Source organism: Pseudopipra pipra, chromosome 1, assembly GCF_036250125.1.
Source record: "Pseudopipra pipra isolate bDixPip1 chromosome 1, bDixPip1.hap1, whole genome shotgun sequence".
NCBI classification, from domain to species: domain Eukaryota; kingdom Metazoa; phylum Chordata; class Aves; order Passeriformes; family Pipridae; genus Pseudopipra; species Pseudopipra pipra.
This window is the reverse complement of record NC_087549.1, coordinates 127,792,444-127,806,837: the sequence shown is the minus strand read 5'-3', so window position 1 is coordinate 127,806,837 and position 14,394 is coordinate 127,792,444. Positions and strand designations below refer to the sequence as shown.

Below are 14,394 nucleotides of genomic sequence, written 5' to 3'. Positions count from 1 at the left end.
GACGACATAGTCCTAAAATGCACCAGAGGAGGTTTAGCTTGCACATGAGCAAGAATTTCTTCACAGAAGGGGTGATTAGACATTGGAATGGGCTGCCCGGGAAGGTGGTGGAGTGACTGTCCCTGGACATGAGTGCCCTGAGTGCCATGGTTCAGTTGACATAGTGGTGTTTGGTCATGGGTTGGACCCAATAATGTCCAGAGATCTTTTCCAACTTAACTGATTCTGATTCTGAACCACAGCTGACACGGAAACCCTGGGAGAAATCCCGCTCCATCTCCCTCCGCCGCGGAGCAGGGTTGCCCTATTAGCCCATTCCCCTTTCCCTTGATTCCATGCTCGCGTGCGGGATCATCCCCCACCCCGCCCAGTGAGGGTAGTTTATGTGCCGTTCCCGAGCCTCCCGCCCGCTGGAAGCCTGGCACGGCCCGCCCTGCCAGGAGAACAGCAGTGATCCCCATACTCCCGGCCTCCGCGGGAGCCAAGCGACGCTCCCCCCGCAGCCAGGCGGGACAGACCGGGCGGGATGTGCCGGGCCCGGCGCCGCCCCCGCCGCCCCGCGGCTGCGCACACGCCCGATCCGGGGCTCAGCGCCGGCTGCAGCGTCGCTTCGGGAGCCTCCGCTCCTGCCGTGCCCGGCCCGGCAGCGGAGCCCGCGCCGCAGGTGGGGAGGGACGGGGCCGAAAGGGAAGGGAAGGGCTCTCCCGGCGCGGGGCCAGGGCCGCGGGGCGCTGGCGGAGCTGCGCCGGGCGGGGGTCGCCGCGGCCTCCCGTGGGCCTCGGCGGGGCCTGGGCAGGCCCGCGGCGGGGCGGGGGGTGCCTGGCCCGGCCTGGCCTGACCTGACCCTGCCCCGGAGCGGCTCCCGTGCCGAGACCCCCCAGGAGGGCGGGCACCGGAGGCAGCCCGGCAGCGACCGAGCTCGGCGGGCCCTGTCCCAGCCTGCGGGCCAGGACTTCGCCATGTTTGCGAGAGCAGCTGGCGCTGGCGGGCGAGAAAACCCCGAAATCCCGGGATTCTTGACTCCCGTGTTTTTGGCAGCGCCAGCCTTAACTGGGCAAGCAGTGCTCGAGAGGTGGGGTTGTCAAGGGGTCGTGAAAGGCACCGCTGGTCGTGCCCACCTATGCTGGGCAGGTCTGTGGCTGCCAGGTCACTGCCTTACCCTGCTGCGTGCTCTGCTCTGGAGGAGCTTGTGATGTTCATGATTAAGGCACAGCTGATGGGGCAGGAGATGGTCGCGATTCGAAATCTTTTGATGTATTGAAGAAGAAGTAGGTTTGTAATCTCAAGTTTATGTATTTGCATATAAAGGATAAGAACGCCACCCTAACCTGCTGGAGAAGTATAACAACTCAGTTTGATTGTATAACGTTTCACTGAGTTTATAAACAAAAAGTGTCCTCCCCCCCACCTCCCCGAGTCTTGCATGTAGCACAGGATGTGGTGGTTCTGTGTGTCTGCGACACTGTTTGGGTTTTGTCTATATACTATAGTCTTGCAGTGCTGTAGCAATCTGAAGGGTGCGGTCTTAGATAAAGCCGCTTATCAAAACATTTTTAATTTACCAAACTGTTTTTAACAGACTGTGAATTTAAGGAAACTCCAAGCAGACTGAAGTGTGACATCAATTACAAGGGAGAGACTGGATCAAAGTCCAGCTATTAAGGAAGTTGGGTTTCTGGCTTTGGTGACAGTATAGAGGCTGTCACATACGAAGATGTTATATTCTCAGAGTTACTACTCTTCAGCATATAAGTGCTAGATAAAAGAACAACATGTTCTTGATTATTAGTAAGCTGTAATATGGTTTAGGCTTGGTTGGGGGGGAAAATATGTTGGAGGATCAAATTTTGTTTGCAAATGGTTCTCTGTTTTCTTATTTGTGAACTGAGACGTGTCCCAAGTCTCTGGCACCAGTAGATCCTAACTATTGAAGCTCAGGTAGAGTTGGCATTGAAGGATGCATATGCATCAGTATTTTAATCCAAATAAAGGGTGTGCTCTTGAAAGGAATTCGTGGTTACCCTTGCCTGCTGCGCTTTGATTCATGTCACAGTGTGATCAGGGAGTGCATGAACTCTTCCTTTTGGAAGAAGCTAAAACTAGAAGATGCAGTCCAGTTGCCAGTGAGTGTTGTCAGTCTAGACAATGGAATGAACACACAAAAACAGATGCAGTGTGGATTTTGGATGCTCAGTGACTGTTTCTTTTAAAGAGTTGCTGCTTGGTCTGTGTTAAGTTGTTAATGTAGACATAGCCTGGGCCTAGTGTCAGCAGAGCATCTAAGTTGGGTGTAGTTGTAGCACCACAGCACCAGGGATTGATCCATAAGCTTTCAGGCCTGTAGCTGTGATAGCTATTGCCTAAGCTGCAAGACTCAAGTTTCATAGCAGGAAGGCTGTGGGTCAGCTGCAAGGAGAACAGTAAACAAAAACCCCTTGTGGAATAATTGTCAGCAGCCTTTTCAGGATTTTTTTTTTTTTTTCAACAGCCTGGTAGTTTTAATTTTCAGTTCAACAATTTCTATTATTGAATGGCTCTCAAACTTAGAATGTTTTAAAAAATAGCAGCACAAGGGTTAGTACTTTGCCTTCTTGTGAGGGTTTAATGACCTTGATGGAAAAAAAAAATCCTGCATGTTTGCTGGAGCAGTAACTGGGACTTGTTGGCATTTGTTGACTTACTTTCCCGCTCCCACGTTCACCTATCCTTTGTGGCAATATAATGAATTAATGTTGTGTTTGTGTTACCATCAACATATTTGAGATTTGTTCTGTCTTGAGTGCTTGGCTTAAAATATTCTGACTTGTTTTGCTCTCTTAATCTTACTCTTAGGACTTCCTTTCAGTGAACCAGCATGATAATTGGTGGATGCTGCTTTAAAAATGCCACTTAATGGGAAAAAAAAATGGAGTTTTGCATGTTCTCCTTAAATCATGCTGTTCCCCCAGACAGTGATGAATTGTGTGACTGGTGTACCTATGTGTTAAGTAACTAAAATGGCTTATGGGGATAAGCTGATTGCCACTGCTGTACAGATTTATTTTTTTTTTACCTTTCAGTTTGCTTTCCACCTGTTGCAAATTGGGAAGGTTTCTGTTTGCCTCAGTTTATTACAGACTTTAGATCCAACTGTTCTGTATTTCAAAGTGTTTCAGTGTTATGGCTGAAAAACTACAGTAATGAGAAAAAAGTTAAAATTTGTGTGGTAACAAAAACGCTTTTGTGAGTAATGCTTTTTTTTTTAATAAGTCTTTATAAATGCTACTTGACAGCAACTATGTTAAACTCACTCCCATTTTTAACTCGACTTTCTTGTGAATTAGTCCTCTTTTGAGTTAAAAAGACTCATCAATTTAAACACCTGGATATCTGTATTTCTAGCTTGGAAACTAGTAGCTGGTTCCATGTTATCAAAACAAGTCCAACCTAAAAAACTTGTTAGAATTGGGTCTGCAGTGTGTGTAGAATTAACTAAAAATTGCAAACTTGCTTTCTGGAGCCCAATCTTGATTTTATTTTTTCTTTTATACAAAGGTTGATGTGTTCTGTTAAAGTCTGTACAGTAACAATCCTTTGAAAAGCCCTGCTAGACTGTTGCAACTTTTGCCAGCGATTGTACCCTTCGAACTTTAAAGCCTCTCATAGATCCCCTTTCAACCTGTGCATATTGGAGGATCTGAACAAAGCTCCCAGTTAGTTCAGGTTCTTTACAGCTTGACAGGGCCATGGTGCTTTGCAGGTCTTAAGGGATCTGAACAAAGGAGACCTGGAGTCTTGTCAGACTGTGACCATAGACTAACTGTTACACGGTGCAGGGGAATTAAATACAAGCCATGTTTGAATCATTGTCCCTGAAAACTTTCTTCTGACTTCTATTTTAGACATGGGAAAATCACTTTCTCACCTGCCTATGCATACATGCAAGGAAGATGGCTATGATGGAAGCTCAGTGTCTGATAACGTGAGGAATGGTTTAGTTCACTCAGAAGTGCACAATGAGGACAGCAGATGTGGAGATGTGTCGCAGTTTCCCTATGTGGAATTTACAGGAAGAGACAGTGTCACCTGCCCAACTTGCCAGGGAACGGGAAGAATTCCACGAGGTAAGTTTTCTTTGTTATTTTTTTAATTTCTTTTTTAACTTATAAGTTTACTTCATAACCATGTGCAGTTATAAGTGTAATAATTCATAACAAATAGCCCTTCTACTCAAGTTTTTCATCTTTTTGTCTTTGTAGGACTAAGTATTTTCTTACAATTACGCTACATAAATGGAAAAAATTGAGTCAGTTTTGGCTGTTCAGTGTTGGGTTTTCACTTGTCTGTACAATGCTACTGTTTCTTTCTTCTCAGCTTTAGAGTTGAAAATGTATAGGATCTTTGGCTGCCAAGGGAAATAGGAATAGGCTGCCTAGCATTAGTCTTCATACCTAACTGGGGTTTTTTTCACTTTGCCCTCATATTTTGTTTTTCCTTTTGATATGGAGCTGTTTTGTTACATTTCTCTCCTGTATGATAAGCCACCTAAATAGCTATTTAGAAAGCAATCTGTGAAAGGAGAATGCAGAATATCTGAAAGTGGGCAGAAGGAGAGAGTGACAAACACAGCAGGCCAAGGGACAGTCTTCTGCTTCAGCTGCAAGATCTTCCCTTTGATGGGGGGGGAGAACTGATGAGATTTCGTGTTTGGATCTGCTTTTGCCAGACCTCTTATCCAAAACAGATTATTGGGTGTAAGAGCTCTTGGAACTGATTTTGACCAACATCTCAGGAAAACTGTGTCTATGCTGTGTCCTTCTACACGTGCCTCAGTGAGGTTAGGTTATGATATAGTTCAAAAATACTTGGGTCTCACATATGTATAAGTGGCAGGGGGCACAGTTAAACAGTTGTAAATATAAGAGATTTGTGTTTTAGCTGTTAAACCTCATACTATGATTGGAGTGAATTCAGCAAATTTGAAGTGTGGAAAAGCTATGAAACTAAAAATTATATTAACCAAAAGACTATAGAGAAGGAAGTTTGTTCTGTTAGCTTGCTAACTTGAAATACTAGATAATATCAATAGCAAGTTTTACTCAAAACTGTGCTAGCTAAAATGCAGAAATAATGGGATTCCTGTGTTCTGAAGCTTATTTCTTGACTGTGGGATCTGTAGATGTAATACTTAAATGTCAGTTAATTATTTTTTTAAGTAATTATGTTGCAGTAACTATTAAAACATGCATGTTGTCCATACATTCTAATGAAATAATGTGATTAAAGCTAGAATTTTAAATGAGCTGTTAGAACTAAGAGCATTGTCTTTTTAATTATTCCTTAGTACTTTAGAGAAGAAGAAAATAATGTCTGGAGGTTTTTTGAGGGAATAGGGTATAAATTAAGTGTTCACAGAATGACTACATGACTCATAAGTCTGTAATACATGATTATGGCTAAACTATAATAAATATGTGAAATTATGCTTTGTAACTTGGAAAGCTTTAACTTTTTCAGTATGATATGGTATGAAAGCAGGACTGTGCTGTTGTGTTCAAAGGTTGAAGATGCTTAATTGAAGCAGAGATGAAAATTTGTTTTAAACTGGTAGAAGTTTTTTAGAAGGTTGATGTTTTACATGTTAGTACCTTCTTGGTTAGCATGTTTTGCCTAGCTTAGTGATTCAGCATGGAATTACTTCCAAGTGCTTAATTAGCTAAGTGATGATTTGGTCAAATTCTGCATTTGGCTTAAAAAGTGAAATATGACTTGGCCTTGAGGCCTCTGTTCTCATACAGACAAATCTCAGTTCCACAGCAAAGAGCAAAAGCTATATAGGCAGGTGTGGTCCGTGTATTTTCAGCAACTCATCTGTGCCTGTGTTCTTTACTTCTACTGTTAAGATATTCCCCTTTTAAACATGCTGTCTAGTGCCATAACTTGTTGTTTGGAGAAATTCCAGTAGATACTTACTTTCACTTACAGGGTGCTGCAGCCCAGCAGCACCATGATAAATGGTTTTATATACCAGTGAATGCAGTGTATGCATAACTTGTGTTGCCAAGGCCATCCATATTGTTACATGGTAGTTGCAGCTTGGGTTTGTTGTTCGTTGGGGTTTTTTTTAAACAAACCTGACTTCTGCTTTTCAAAAGAGTACATGAAGAATGCCTTCTGTATCAGTTCTTACTGCCCGAGCTTCTGCATGTTTTGTCCTATGACTTTATATGGTCTGGCACAGAGAGCTCAAAGCTGTTCTATCTCTGTTTTCCTCCAGGAAGTGGTGCCAGAGGCAAGCTGCCTCCCGTGCATGCGTGCAGCACAGAGGTGGAATTTATTGGTGTTTTGGTCTTTGCAGATTTGGTGTTTTTTCCTCTCAATGTTGTGTAATCCATGCTCTATTTTAGAAAATGACAGAAGCTGCAGTAGTATTTGACTTGATTATCTGGAATTTAAGTGTTTATCATTAGTGTTTATTCTTTGGTGCCATTAAGTCACAATGGGCACTCAGGTAAAACTGCAACAATACTTATTCTTTGCTTAAATTCCTAAAGGGTGTTTTTGTTTTCAGGGCAGGAAAATCAGCTGGTAGCATTAATTCCATACAGTGATCAGAGACTGAGGCCAAGAAGAACGTAAGTTAATGCTTACTTGTCGTACATGGATCTACAGTTAATTATTCTCTTTTAGTTAAAATTCAAGAATTTAAAGGAGATAGTAATAAGAAGAATTAAGCTGAGATCACTGGAATGTTCTCTTGCATTCTGTACTGAAAGAACCCTTATCGTGAGTTATGTCAGTCTTAACCTCTAACTTCAGGAGAGTTATTTATTAACGGGTGTGCATACTTCCATCACAGTATGTCTTAGCTAAGTACAAAGCTAAGTAATATTGTATGACCTATTCATATAGATATTTATCTGTGTGTTTACAGTAATGATGCAAGTATTTATCAATCTCTGTGGTATCTTAATTGACCTAAGCAGATACATCTTCACTGTTAAAGTCTGAGTTAAGTGATTGCTTCTTTGAGCCACTATTACTAAATAAGTCACCTAAAATTAATTTGTAAAGTTCTGATTTTTGCAAGTAGTAAAGTCAACAAATTCATCATTCTGATACAGTATATTTATTTTTTTCCTAGGATCTACTTAAAGGTTTCATTACAATGCTCAGGGCTTCTTGCTCTGACACATTTTGGGTTTTGTTTTTTAGTTTTGTTTTTGTTTGTTTGTTTGTTTTGTTTTCTCTAATGTTTGGATAATGTTTGATGTTTCTGTAGTAAACAGAAATGATCACTAGGAAAAAAAAATACAGTAACTTCACATAATATATTCTGATCATACACCTGATGTAACATTAGTACAAATTTGAAATGTATTACTGTAGTGTTCTAATTTTGACAAAATTGGAGCTACAGTAGAGTCTTTTATTTGTGGGTGGGGTTTTTTATTATCTCACCCACACACACCCCCACACCCACCCACACCCACACAATTAGGTTAATTGTGAATTTCCTACTCCTTATCTAGAGTCTAACACTTTCCCTGGAAGTTGGGATTCTCTGTCATAAGAGCTTTATTTTGCTTTCTGAGTGTGTTGTGCAAGAGTCCTGCTGAATGACAGAAGTTGTGCTATAAATGAATGTGAAGAGGAAGTGCTTTTGTTTCAAAACACAAAAATATTTATCTCTTCCATTTTTCTCTATAAGTTACAAGTGTTGGAATAACTGTGGTTTGAAATGTGATTTCTGATGTATAAACAAGAGTAACAGCTGTTTTGATACATAGATGTGAAGTGCAGCATAGCTATTTTTTCCCTTTTAGAAGCTATTGGAAGCTAGAAATAGACTGAATTACTTGTATTGACTAGTCCTGCCACTTATCACTTACAAAAAGTAGCATGCCACTGTTGTTTAACGTGCTTTTGACTCTGAAATGTGCTCTTTTTTTCTCCAGAAAGCTCTACGTGACTGCTTCTGTAACTGTATGCTTACTGCTTTCTGGGTTGGCTGTATTTTTCTTGTTTCCTCGCTCAATTGACGTTCAGTACGTTGGTGTGAAGTCAGTGTATGTCACTTACGAACAGGGTAGACGTATAATATATCTAAATATTACGGTAAGTCTGACTGTCTCTTTGGATATTTGTACTGAATAGTGCATCAAGAGATAGTGATAGTGATAGTTTAATATACATAGGAGTTCTGGTCTAGCTGACAAGCTTAGTCAGTGCCTTAAGAAATAGAAGCAGCTAAAATGACCAGTTGGAAAAGTGTAACTGTATCTGCTGTGGCTGGTTCCTGTATCTACAGCTAATAGAACTGGAATTACAAGCTAACACTGGGACTTTTTTTTTTTCATGGGAACAGTGATTTTGGAGTTTCCTGCATTATTTTTGGAATATAAGTGAAAGGTAATGTGTCTATGTAGGAATGTTATTTGATACTACCCTTGTATTATGCATTTGTCAAAATTGGGGCTGAGGAAAAATGATTTCTTATCCACCTTATAACTTAAAGGAGTTCTTTCCGCATGGTTCTTGACTTCTTGGTAATGCACTCAATACAGGGTTACCTAAAGACTTTTGGTAGAGTTCTTCATTTTAAATAAAGCAAAGCTACCTTGGGAGAAAAGGGTCCTCTGATAGCTAAATTTCCTGGAAGGAATAATTGAGGATAGGAAGAAATTCAGTATTTGCAGTGGAGGGTTGTCACCAGGGAAATTGTGAAGAAGTTTGTGCTGCTCAATATATTCACTGAACAAATCCTGAGAAAGGAGTTAAGTGATGGTCCATTACATCACTCCTCCCCGCAATCATAGCAAGCAGGAAAATTTACTTGCATAATTTCAGGTGTTACTGTCTCATGCACAAGTTTCAAAATGCTTCCTCTGTGTATCTCATGAAGATACACAGAATGGATTAGCTGTTAATGTTTTGTGTTTGTTTTTTTTCAGAACACACTAAATATAACGAATAACAACTATTACTCTGTTGAAGTGGCAAATATCACAGCCCAAGTTCAGTTTTCAAAAACAGTTATTGGCAAAGCACGTTTAAACAACATCACCAACATTGGTCCTCTGGATATGAAACAGGTAAGTAGTATAGGCTTTCAAAGTTGAATACATGTTAATCTTCATATATAGATCTACTCATTTGTGTTTTCGTTACTTTCTTTTTTAGATTGATTATATGGTACCCACGGTCATACAAGATGAAATGAGCTACATGTTGTAAGTATATTCACCTCTATATATCACATGGGTCTTATTAAAAGTTGCAATGGTGTTAAAAGCAATTTTTTCCAAAGTTAGCATAAATCTGCTTGCAGAGATGTTGTTGCATTTTCCTAAAGTTTAATAGTACTGAAGAATAGTTCAACCACAGTTGTTTCAATAATTTTGTATAGTGGCTTCCTGTACCTGGCACTTAGCCCTTTAAATTGTTTCTCTCCAAATGATTTAGGCCTTGGCAATAGCTGCTTTGGAGGGTGAAGGTGCAGGTGGGTTCCACTAACAGCTTCTCTAGTAACTTTCCTGCAACTTTCTCTGCAGTAGAAGAAAATTTGTATTTAATACTATACAAATTAAAGACTAATTTGTATTTCTTTTCTTCAGACCATGTGTATACAATAGTAAGCAGTATTTACAGCCTGCCCTTTGTGTGGTGTTATTCATAGCTTCTGAAAGTTCATTTGTCCAACAGACTGTTAGCTCATTGTGTCTTGGTAAAAAAGCTAAATGTTAGTTCTCTTACACTGAAATGCAGATTGAAAAGAAAGAGTTAACTATTGAGACTTCAGGTCCATGTGCAGTTCCAGTGGATGACAGCCCCTTCGGAGTGGGGGAGAACCTTCTAGTTTTGCAGTGTTGGAATAAATTGAAATAGGTATGAAATAGCAAGAGGGGCACAAATTCTAAATAAATGGAAAGTGTTGAACTTCTGTCACCTTTTAAAAGCATGTAAGGTAGCTTAATGTAAACACTGAATCCTGTGAATCTGCTCACTCTTTGGATGTATGAGGAATAAATAAACTTCATAGCCTTCATAGAAGTCATGCTAATACCTACCTAGTTGTGCTTCTGGTGCAATAATACATTGAAACTTTCATGGTCAGTACTGTGGCCTCAACTTCAGTAATGCTGTTGAGAGTCTGTTCCCAACATTAGCTGCAACTTTCCCCTGCAAGCTGATGGCTAGCCTTAGAAAAACCTGCATGGCTTTGGATGTGTAAAAAGATACAGACAGGCAGAAGCTGTCTGTAGCCTGAACTGACTGGCTTTCAGACTCTTCTGCTTGACATTTGGAGCCTTGGCAACAGTAGTGTGGAACAATGGTGCACTCACTGGTCCAGCTTGGAGATATGTTGTGCAGTAGAAACAGTGAAGCTGTAATGAATCAGTGCCAGCAGGCTGTAAGGTGAACTTACCCTCCTTCAGGACTGTTTGTGAATGTTGCTAGAAGAGCAGACTAGTAGGTCATTTGTACATGTGTGAGAATATTTGTTGCTTCAGCACAGTGACACTAAGCATGGACTATGCTAAGTGAAGAGACCCATGACTAGAAGTTTGTGTCAGTTAAGTTCTTGTACAGGCTGTTAGAGCAATCTCCTAGTGAGTAGCACTCACTAACTTTGCTGTCATGTGTTTGAAATGTACTAAAAAGAACATGAGCCACATACAAAATTATAGCTGTTCATTTTCTCCATATTTTCTGTATGTTACACAGTTGTTATTAGTTGACTACCCTGAGCTGTTGACAGTTATTGTTGATGGGTTTCTGCTCCTTCTCTGTATTGTGAGTCTGGAAACCTGGGTTTGCTGTATGGAGCAACCCTGGAGACAGCAAGTGAGCTTCCTTTGTTTGAATACCTAGCCAAGATAGCTTCAGCTTGTCTTATTGGGGTTTTGTATTTGTTTCTGTGTTTGGGTTTTTTCTCCACACAAAAATACGAAGGCCCTGGGCTTATCTTTCTAATACAGATAGTGTTGTGGGTTATAGCATTAGGGGATTTTACAGTGGATCACATTTCAGTGTTTCCCCAGCTAGTTAATTTGGGTCTTGCTTTAGTCATAGCTCCCAGGTTTGGATCCCAGAGAGTGTGTGTCCTGTAAAGTCAGCTTAGGTTGAATACCAGAGATTCTCAATGACATGAAGTGTCTGCATTCAGCCAACCTGCATGATGAAATCAGTATAATACAGGGCATTTCCACATTTATTTTAGAGAGCTGGCTCAATGTGGAGTTCACTTTCAATGTAGTTTCCTAGCTACAGTTTTGTACTGTGTAGTTTGTTGTTTGTTTTTTTTTTTTATTTGATCGGTTTGTGGTTTGTTTTTTAAAGCAGATTAATTTTCATCTAATCTTGACTTAAAAAAACCCCAGCATGTTGGCGTTGCCTCTCTCTGCTTGTCAGCCAGTATGTACTATTGTATGTGAGCTGGCTTTATATTGTGTTACAGGTTGTCTATATTTTGGATTAGAAAAGTACATTAACTGAGGATATCTGGCATTACGGTCTAACTAAATTCTGATTTAAACCTAGCAGGGAAAACAAAATCAAAATGTTTGACATTGGTACAGATATAAAACAGCTTTTAATACCAAACTGTTTGATTTGTATTTTCTTACAATTTGGATCACCTTTGTTCATTCACTGTTTAATACTGTATTGTATGTTTGTTGATGCAAGGGGAAAGAACGACCACGGTGTTGACCACCGAAATGTTGTGGTGGCTGCCATGCAATCTTACTGCACTGATCACATGGTTTTCATTCTAGAGCTGATAGATTGGTGCCCAAGAGCAAATGATTTAAGAAGTAGGGGTTAAAAATATGCTCTTACATGGTGCTTTGTATAACTGGTACGTAGACACGTGTCAGAAAACATCACTCTGAAAAGGTTTTCTTGCAAGAGAACAATAACCTTGACTTTAGAATCTCTGTATATTGGTTAAAGGTTACTTTGCATAATGTAGAGGTGGATGAGTGCAAGAAATAAAAGGGACTTTCCTAAGTTGTTGGTACGTGTTGAGCAAGAATAGCAGTGCCTTCAGGATGTTTGAGGGGGTTTTTTAATGCTGACTTTACCTGAAAAAATGCTAAAGTTGGCATAACATTGATCTTTTCTTGTAAAGTTTCTATATATAGAATTCCACGTGAAGCGGAGTTGCAGCAAATTATTTCTGTATCCCTTCATACTGAAAGTCTTTGTCAGTGGCAAAGTGATATCAACAGGCTTTAATGTAGTGGTTTAGGTTAACTTTTTTAGCTTCTGAAAGATGGAGTGAACAGTTTCTTAGGACAGTTCTGTTGGCAGGCATTATATGTAAGCAAACACACGTTTAGATTTGTCCTGTGAAAGCAAGACTGTGTATATAAAATAGATCTAGGTGACCATACAGTAACTGCTGGTGACTTAGAGCAAGTGATTTTATTGCCATTGCTACCAACTCTGTAGTCTCTGTCAGAATTTCCAGTTGAAGCCACAAGTCTTGCTTTTCAGATAATTACCTTGAAAGGTTTGATGCAAATCCAGTAATTGTTTTTCTTTTTTTGCAGTGACTTCTGTACTTTACCATCTATCAAAGTACATAACATAGTGGTGATGATGCAGTAAGTATGGCAAACTTCCTATTTGTTGGAAAAAAATTTAGAAGCTGTGTAATTGTTATCAAAATATTACTTAGAAATATTTAGTCCTGGAGTCTTTGCATCATAGATAAAATGAAATCAACGTGCTTTCTAGTTCTTGAAACTGAACCAGGCCTTTTGACAGGTTCTGGTGGTTTAAAGACACTCAGATAAACAGAACTGTTGTTACTGTATCTGCTCTGCAGTTGGGCTGTACCTGTGGAGCTACTGATATCTCAAAGACTTTAAAATGACTTTGTGTATCAGCCACTGTTCAGAACTTGCTGAGAACTTTGTGATCTTGAAGGAGTTACAGGCTTTAGTACTCTGTCAGAGATTGCTTTTTGTGACATTGCATAAATTTCAGCATGGTGGGTTGTAGGGGTCTGTGTTTAGGCTAGACATACGATGACTTGTCTAATCATTTGCTTTCTCATCACTAAAAAAGATATTATGAGCAAACCTCAGCTTTAGTATCTTCAGAAAAAAAAGTGTGTACTCAGGGAACCAGATGTCTTGTATGGAGAAAATCTATAGTGGTAAATTACTAATGTTTTTAAATTTATTTATAACATGTTTTGTTCCAAAACTTTCTCCTTAAAAACCCTAGTAGTATAACAGCACATTTTTAGAATAGGAAACTCAAAATCTCTTCTGTTTTGTCTTTTTAAGAGTGACAGTGACAACCTCGTACTTTGGCCACTCTGAGCAAACATCCCAGGAGAGATATCAGTATGTGGACTGTGGAGGAAACACGACCTATCAGCTGGGCCAGTCAGAATATTTAAATGTACTTCAGCCTCCACAGTAGAAGCACCTGCTGGTTGGTCTGGAATGACTGCTGTCGGTGCTTGCAGAGATCCTTTGGATAGGACTGGTACTACATGAGGGGGAGAGTACGTGCAATGTACAGCATAGCAAACGTGGTGACCTGTTTGTTTTAGATACAAGGAGGGAAGAGGTGCAAAATGTATATAGGCGCACTTGTTAAGTGTTGTGTTTTTCCCTTCTGTTTGCTTTCTGTTACTGTAAGCACCTCTGTCAAGTTGTGTGGTGGGAGGGAGAGGGGGAATATTGGATTCTTGAACAGAACTGGGACCTTTCCTTACAGTGTGGTACATCATCTTAGAGTAACTGTGTTTATGTCTGTGTTTAGGTGAAATGTGTCACTAATGAGCATTTTAAAAAAAATTATAAATTTTAAGATTATACTTCAGTTCTTGATATTTGACTGTTGAAAAAGGCAGTATTACTACTTAAATAACAAGATTACTTTAAAGTATCTGGGTGTGAAACTTCTATTAGTAACCCAGTTACAATGGTTCTTTATTTTGGGATTCTATGTTTTTGTTTGCTATACATGATTAGAGGTGACATGCAGTCTGTGAAAGCCAGGAAAGCTCTCTTGGATGACACTGCACTTGAATGTGCAACTTCTAGAATTATTCTTATTCCCTCCTGCTACCTCTGGGATGTTATAAGGAGAATGTACATTGTTAAATTTAAAGTCGGGTTTAAAACTAAACAAAAAACAACCCCCACAACAATTACTGACAAAGGAAAAATTCAAGACTGTAGAAAATTAATAAGTAGAGGCTTTGCCGGTGTGTTTTATAGTAAACTTTTGAGAATAGCTATGAAAATCAATATTGTGCAGTTGGAACTAGATGGGAAACTTTAAGCACAGGTTTGGAGAACTTCATGTAAATTTTCATGATTTTTATTGTTTTAATATACTGTGTATTTAAGCTACTTCTAAGTGTTAATATGTTTGGTTGTGCTT

The 14,394-nt window shown here is 39.8% G+C and overlaps 1 protein-coding gene across 1 annotated transcript; it reads left to right on the top strand.

The window, feature by feature from the left end:
- The first annotated feature begins 514 nt into the window (after positions 1–514).
- TMEM106B (transmembrane protein 106B) lies at positions 515–13,921 on the top strand. The gene is made up of 8 exons (XM_064676403.1): positions 515–664; positions 3,882–4,103; positions 6,551–6,614; positions 7,938–8,097; positions 8,934–9,074; positions 9,163–9,212; positions 12,540–12,593; positions 13,284–13,921. Exons 2-8 carry the CDS (start codon positions 3,884–3,886, stop codon positions 13,420–13,422), a joined length of 828 nt encoding a protein of 275 aa, XP_064532473.1. The 5' UTR covers positions 515–664; positions 3,882–3,883; the 3' UTR covers positions 13,423–13,921.
- The last annotated feature ends 473 nt before the right edge of the window (positions 13,922–14,394 follow it).

Bases quoted from the DNA above. Each gene is read 5' to 3' on its own strand.
- TMEM106B (XM_064676403.1), top strand. From the start codon at position 3,884: ATGGGAAAATCACTTTCTCACCTGCCTATGCATACATGCAAGGAAGAT. The intron at 4,104-6,550 runs GTAAGTTTTCTT...TTTTGTTTTCAG, and splicing joins AACGGGAAGAATTCCACGAG to GGCAGGAAAATCAGCTGGTA. The intron at 6,615-7,937 runs GTAAGTTAATGC...TTTTTTCTCCAG, and splicing joins AGACTGAGGCCAAGAAGAAC to AAAGCTCTACGTGACTGCTT.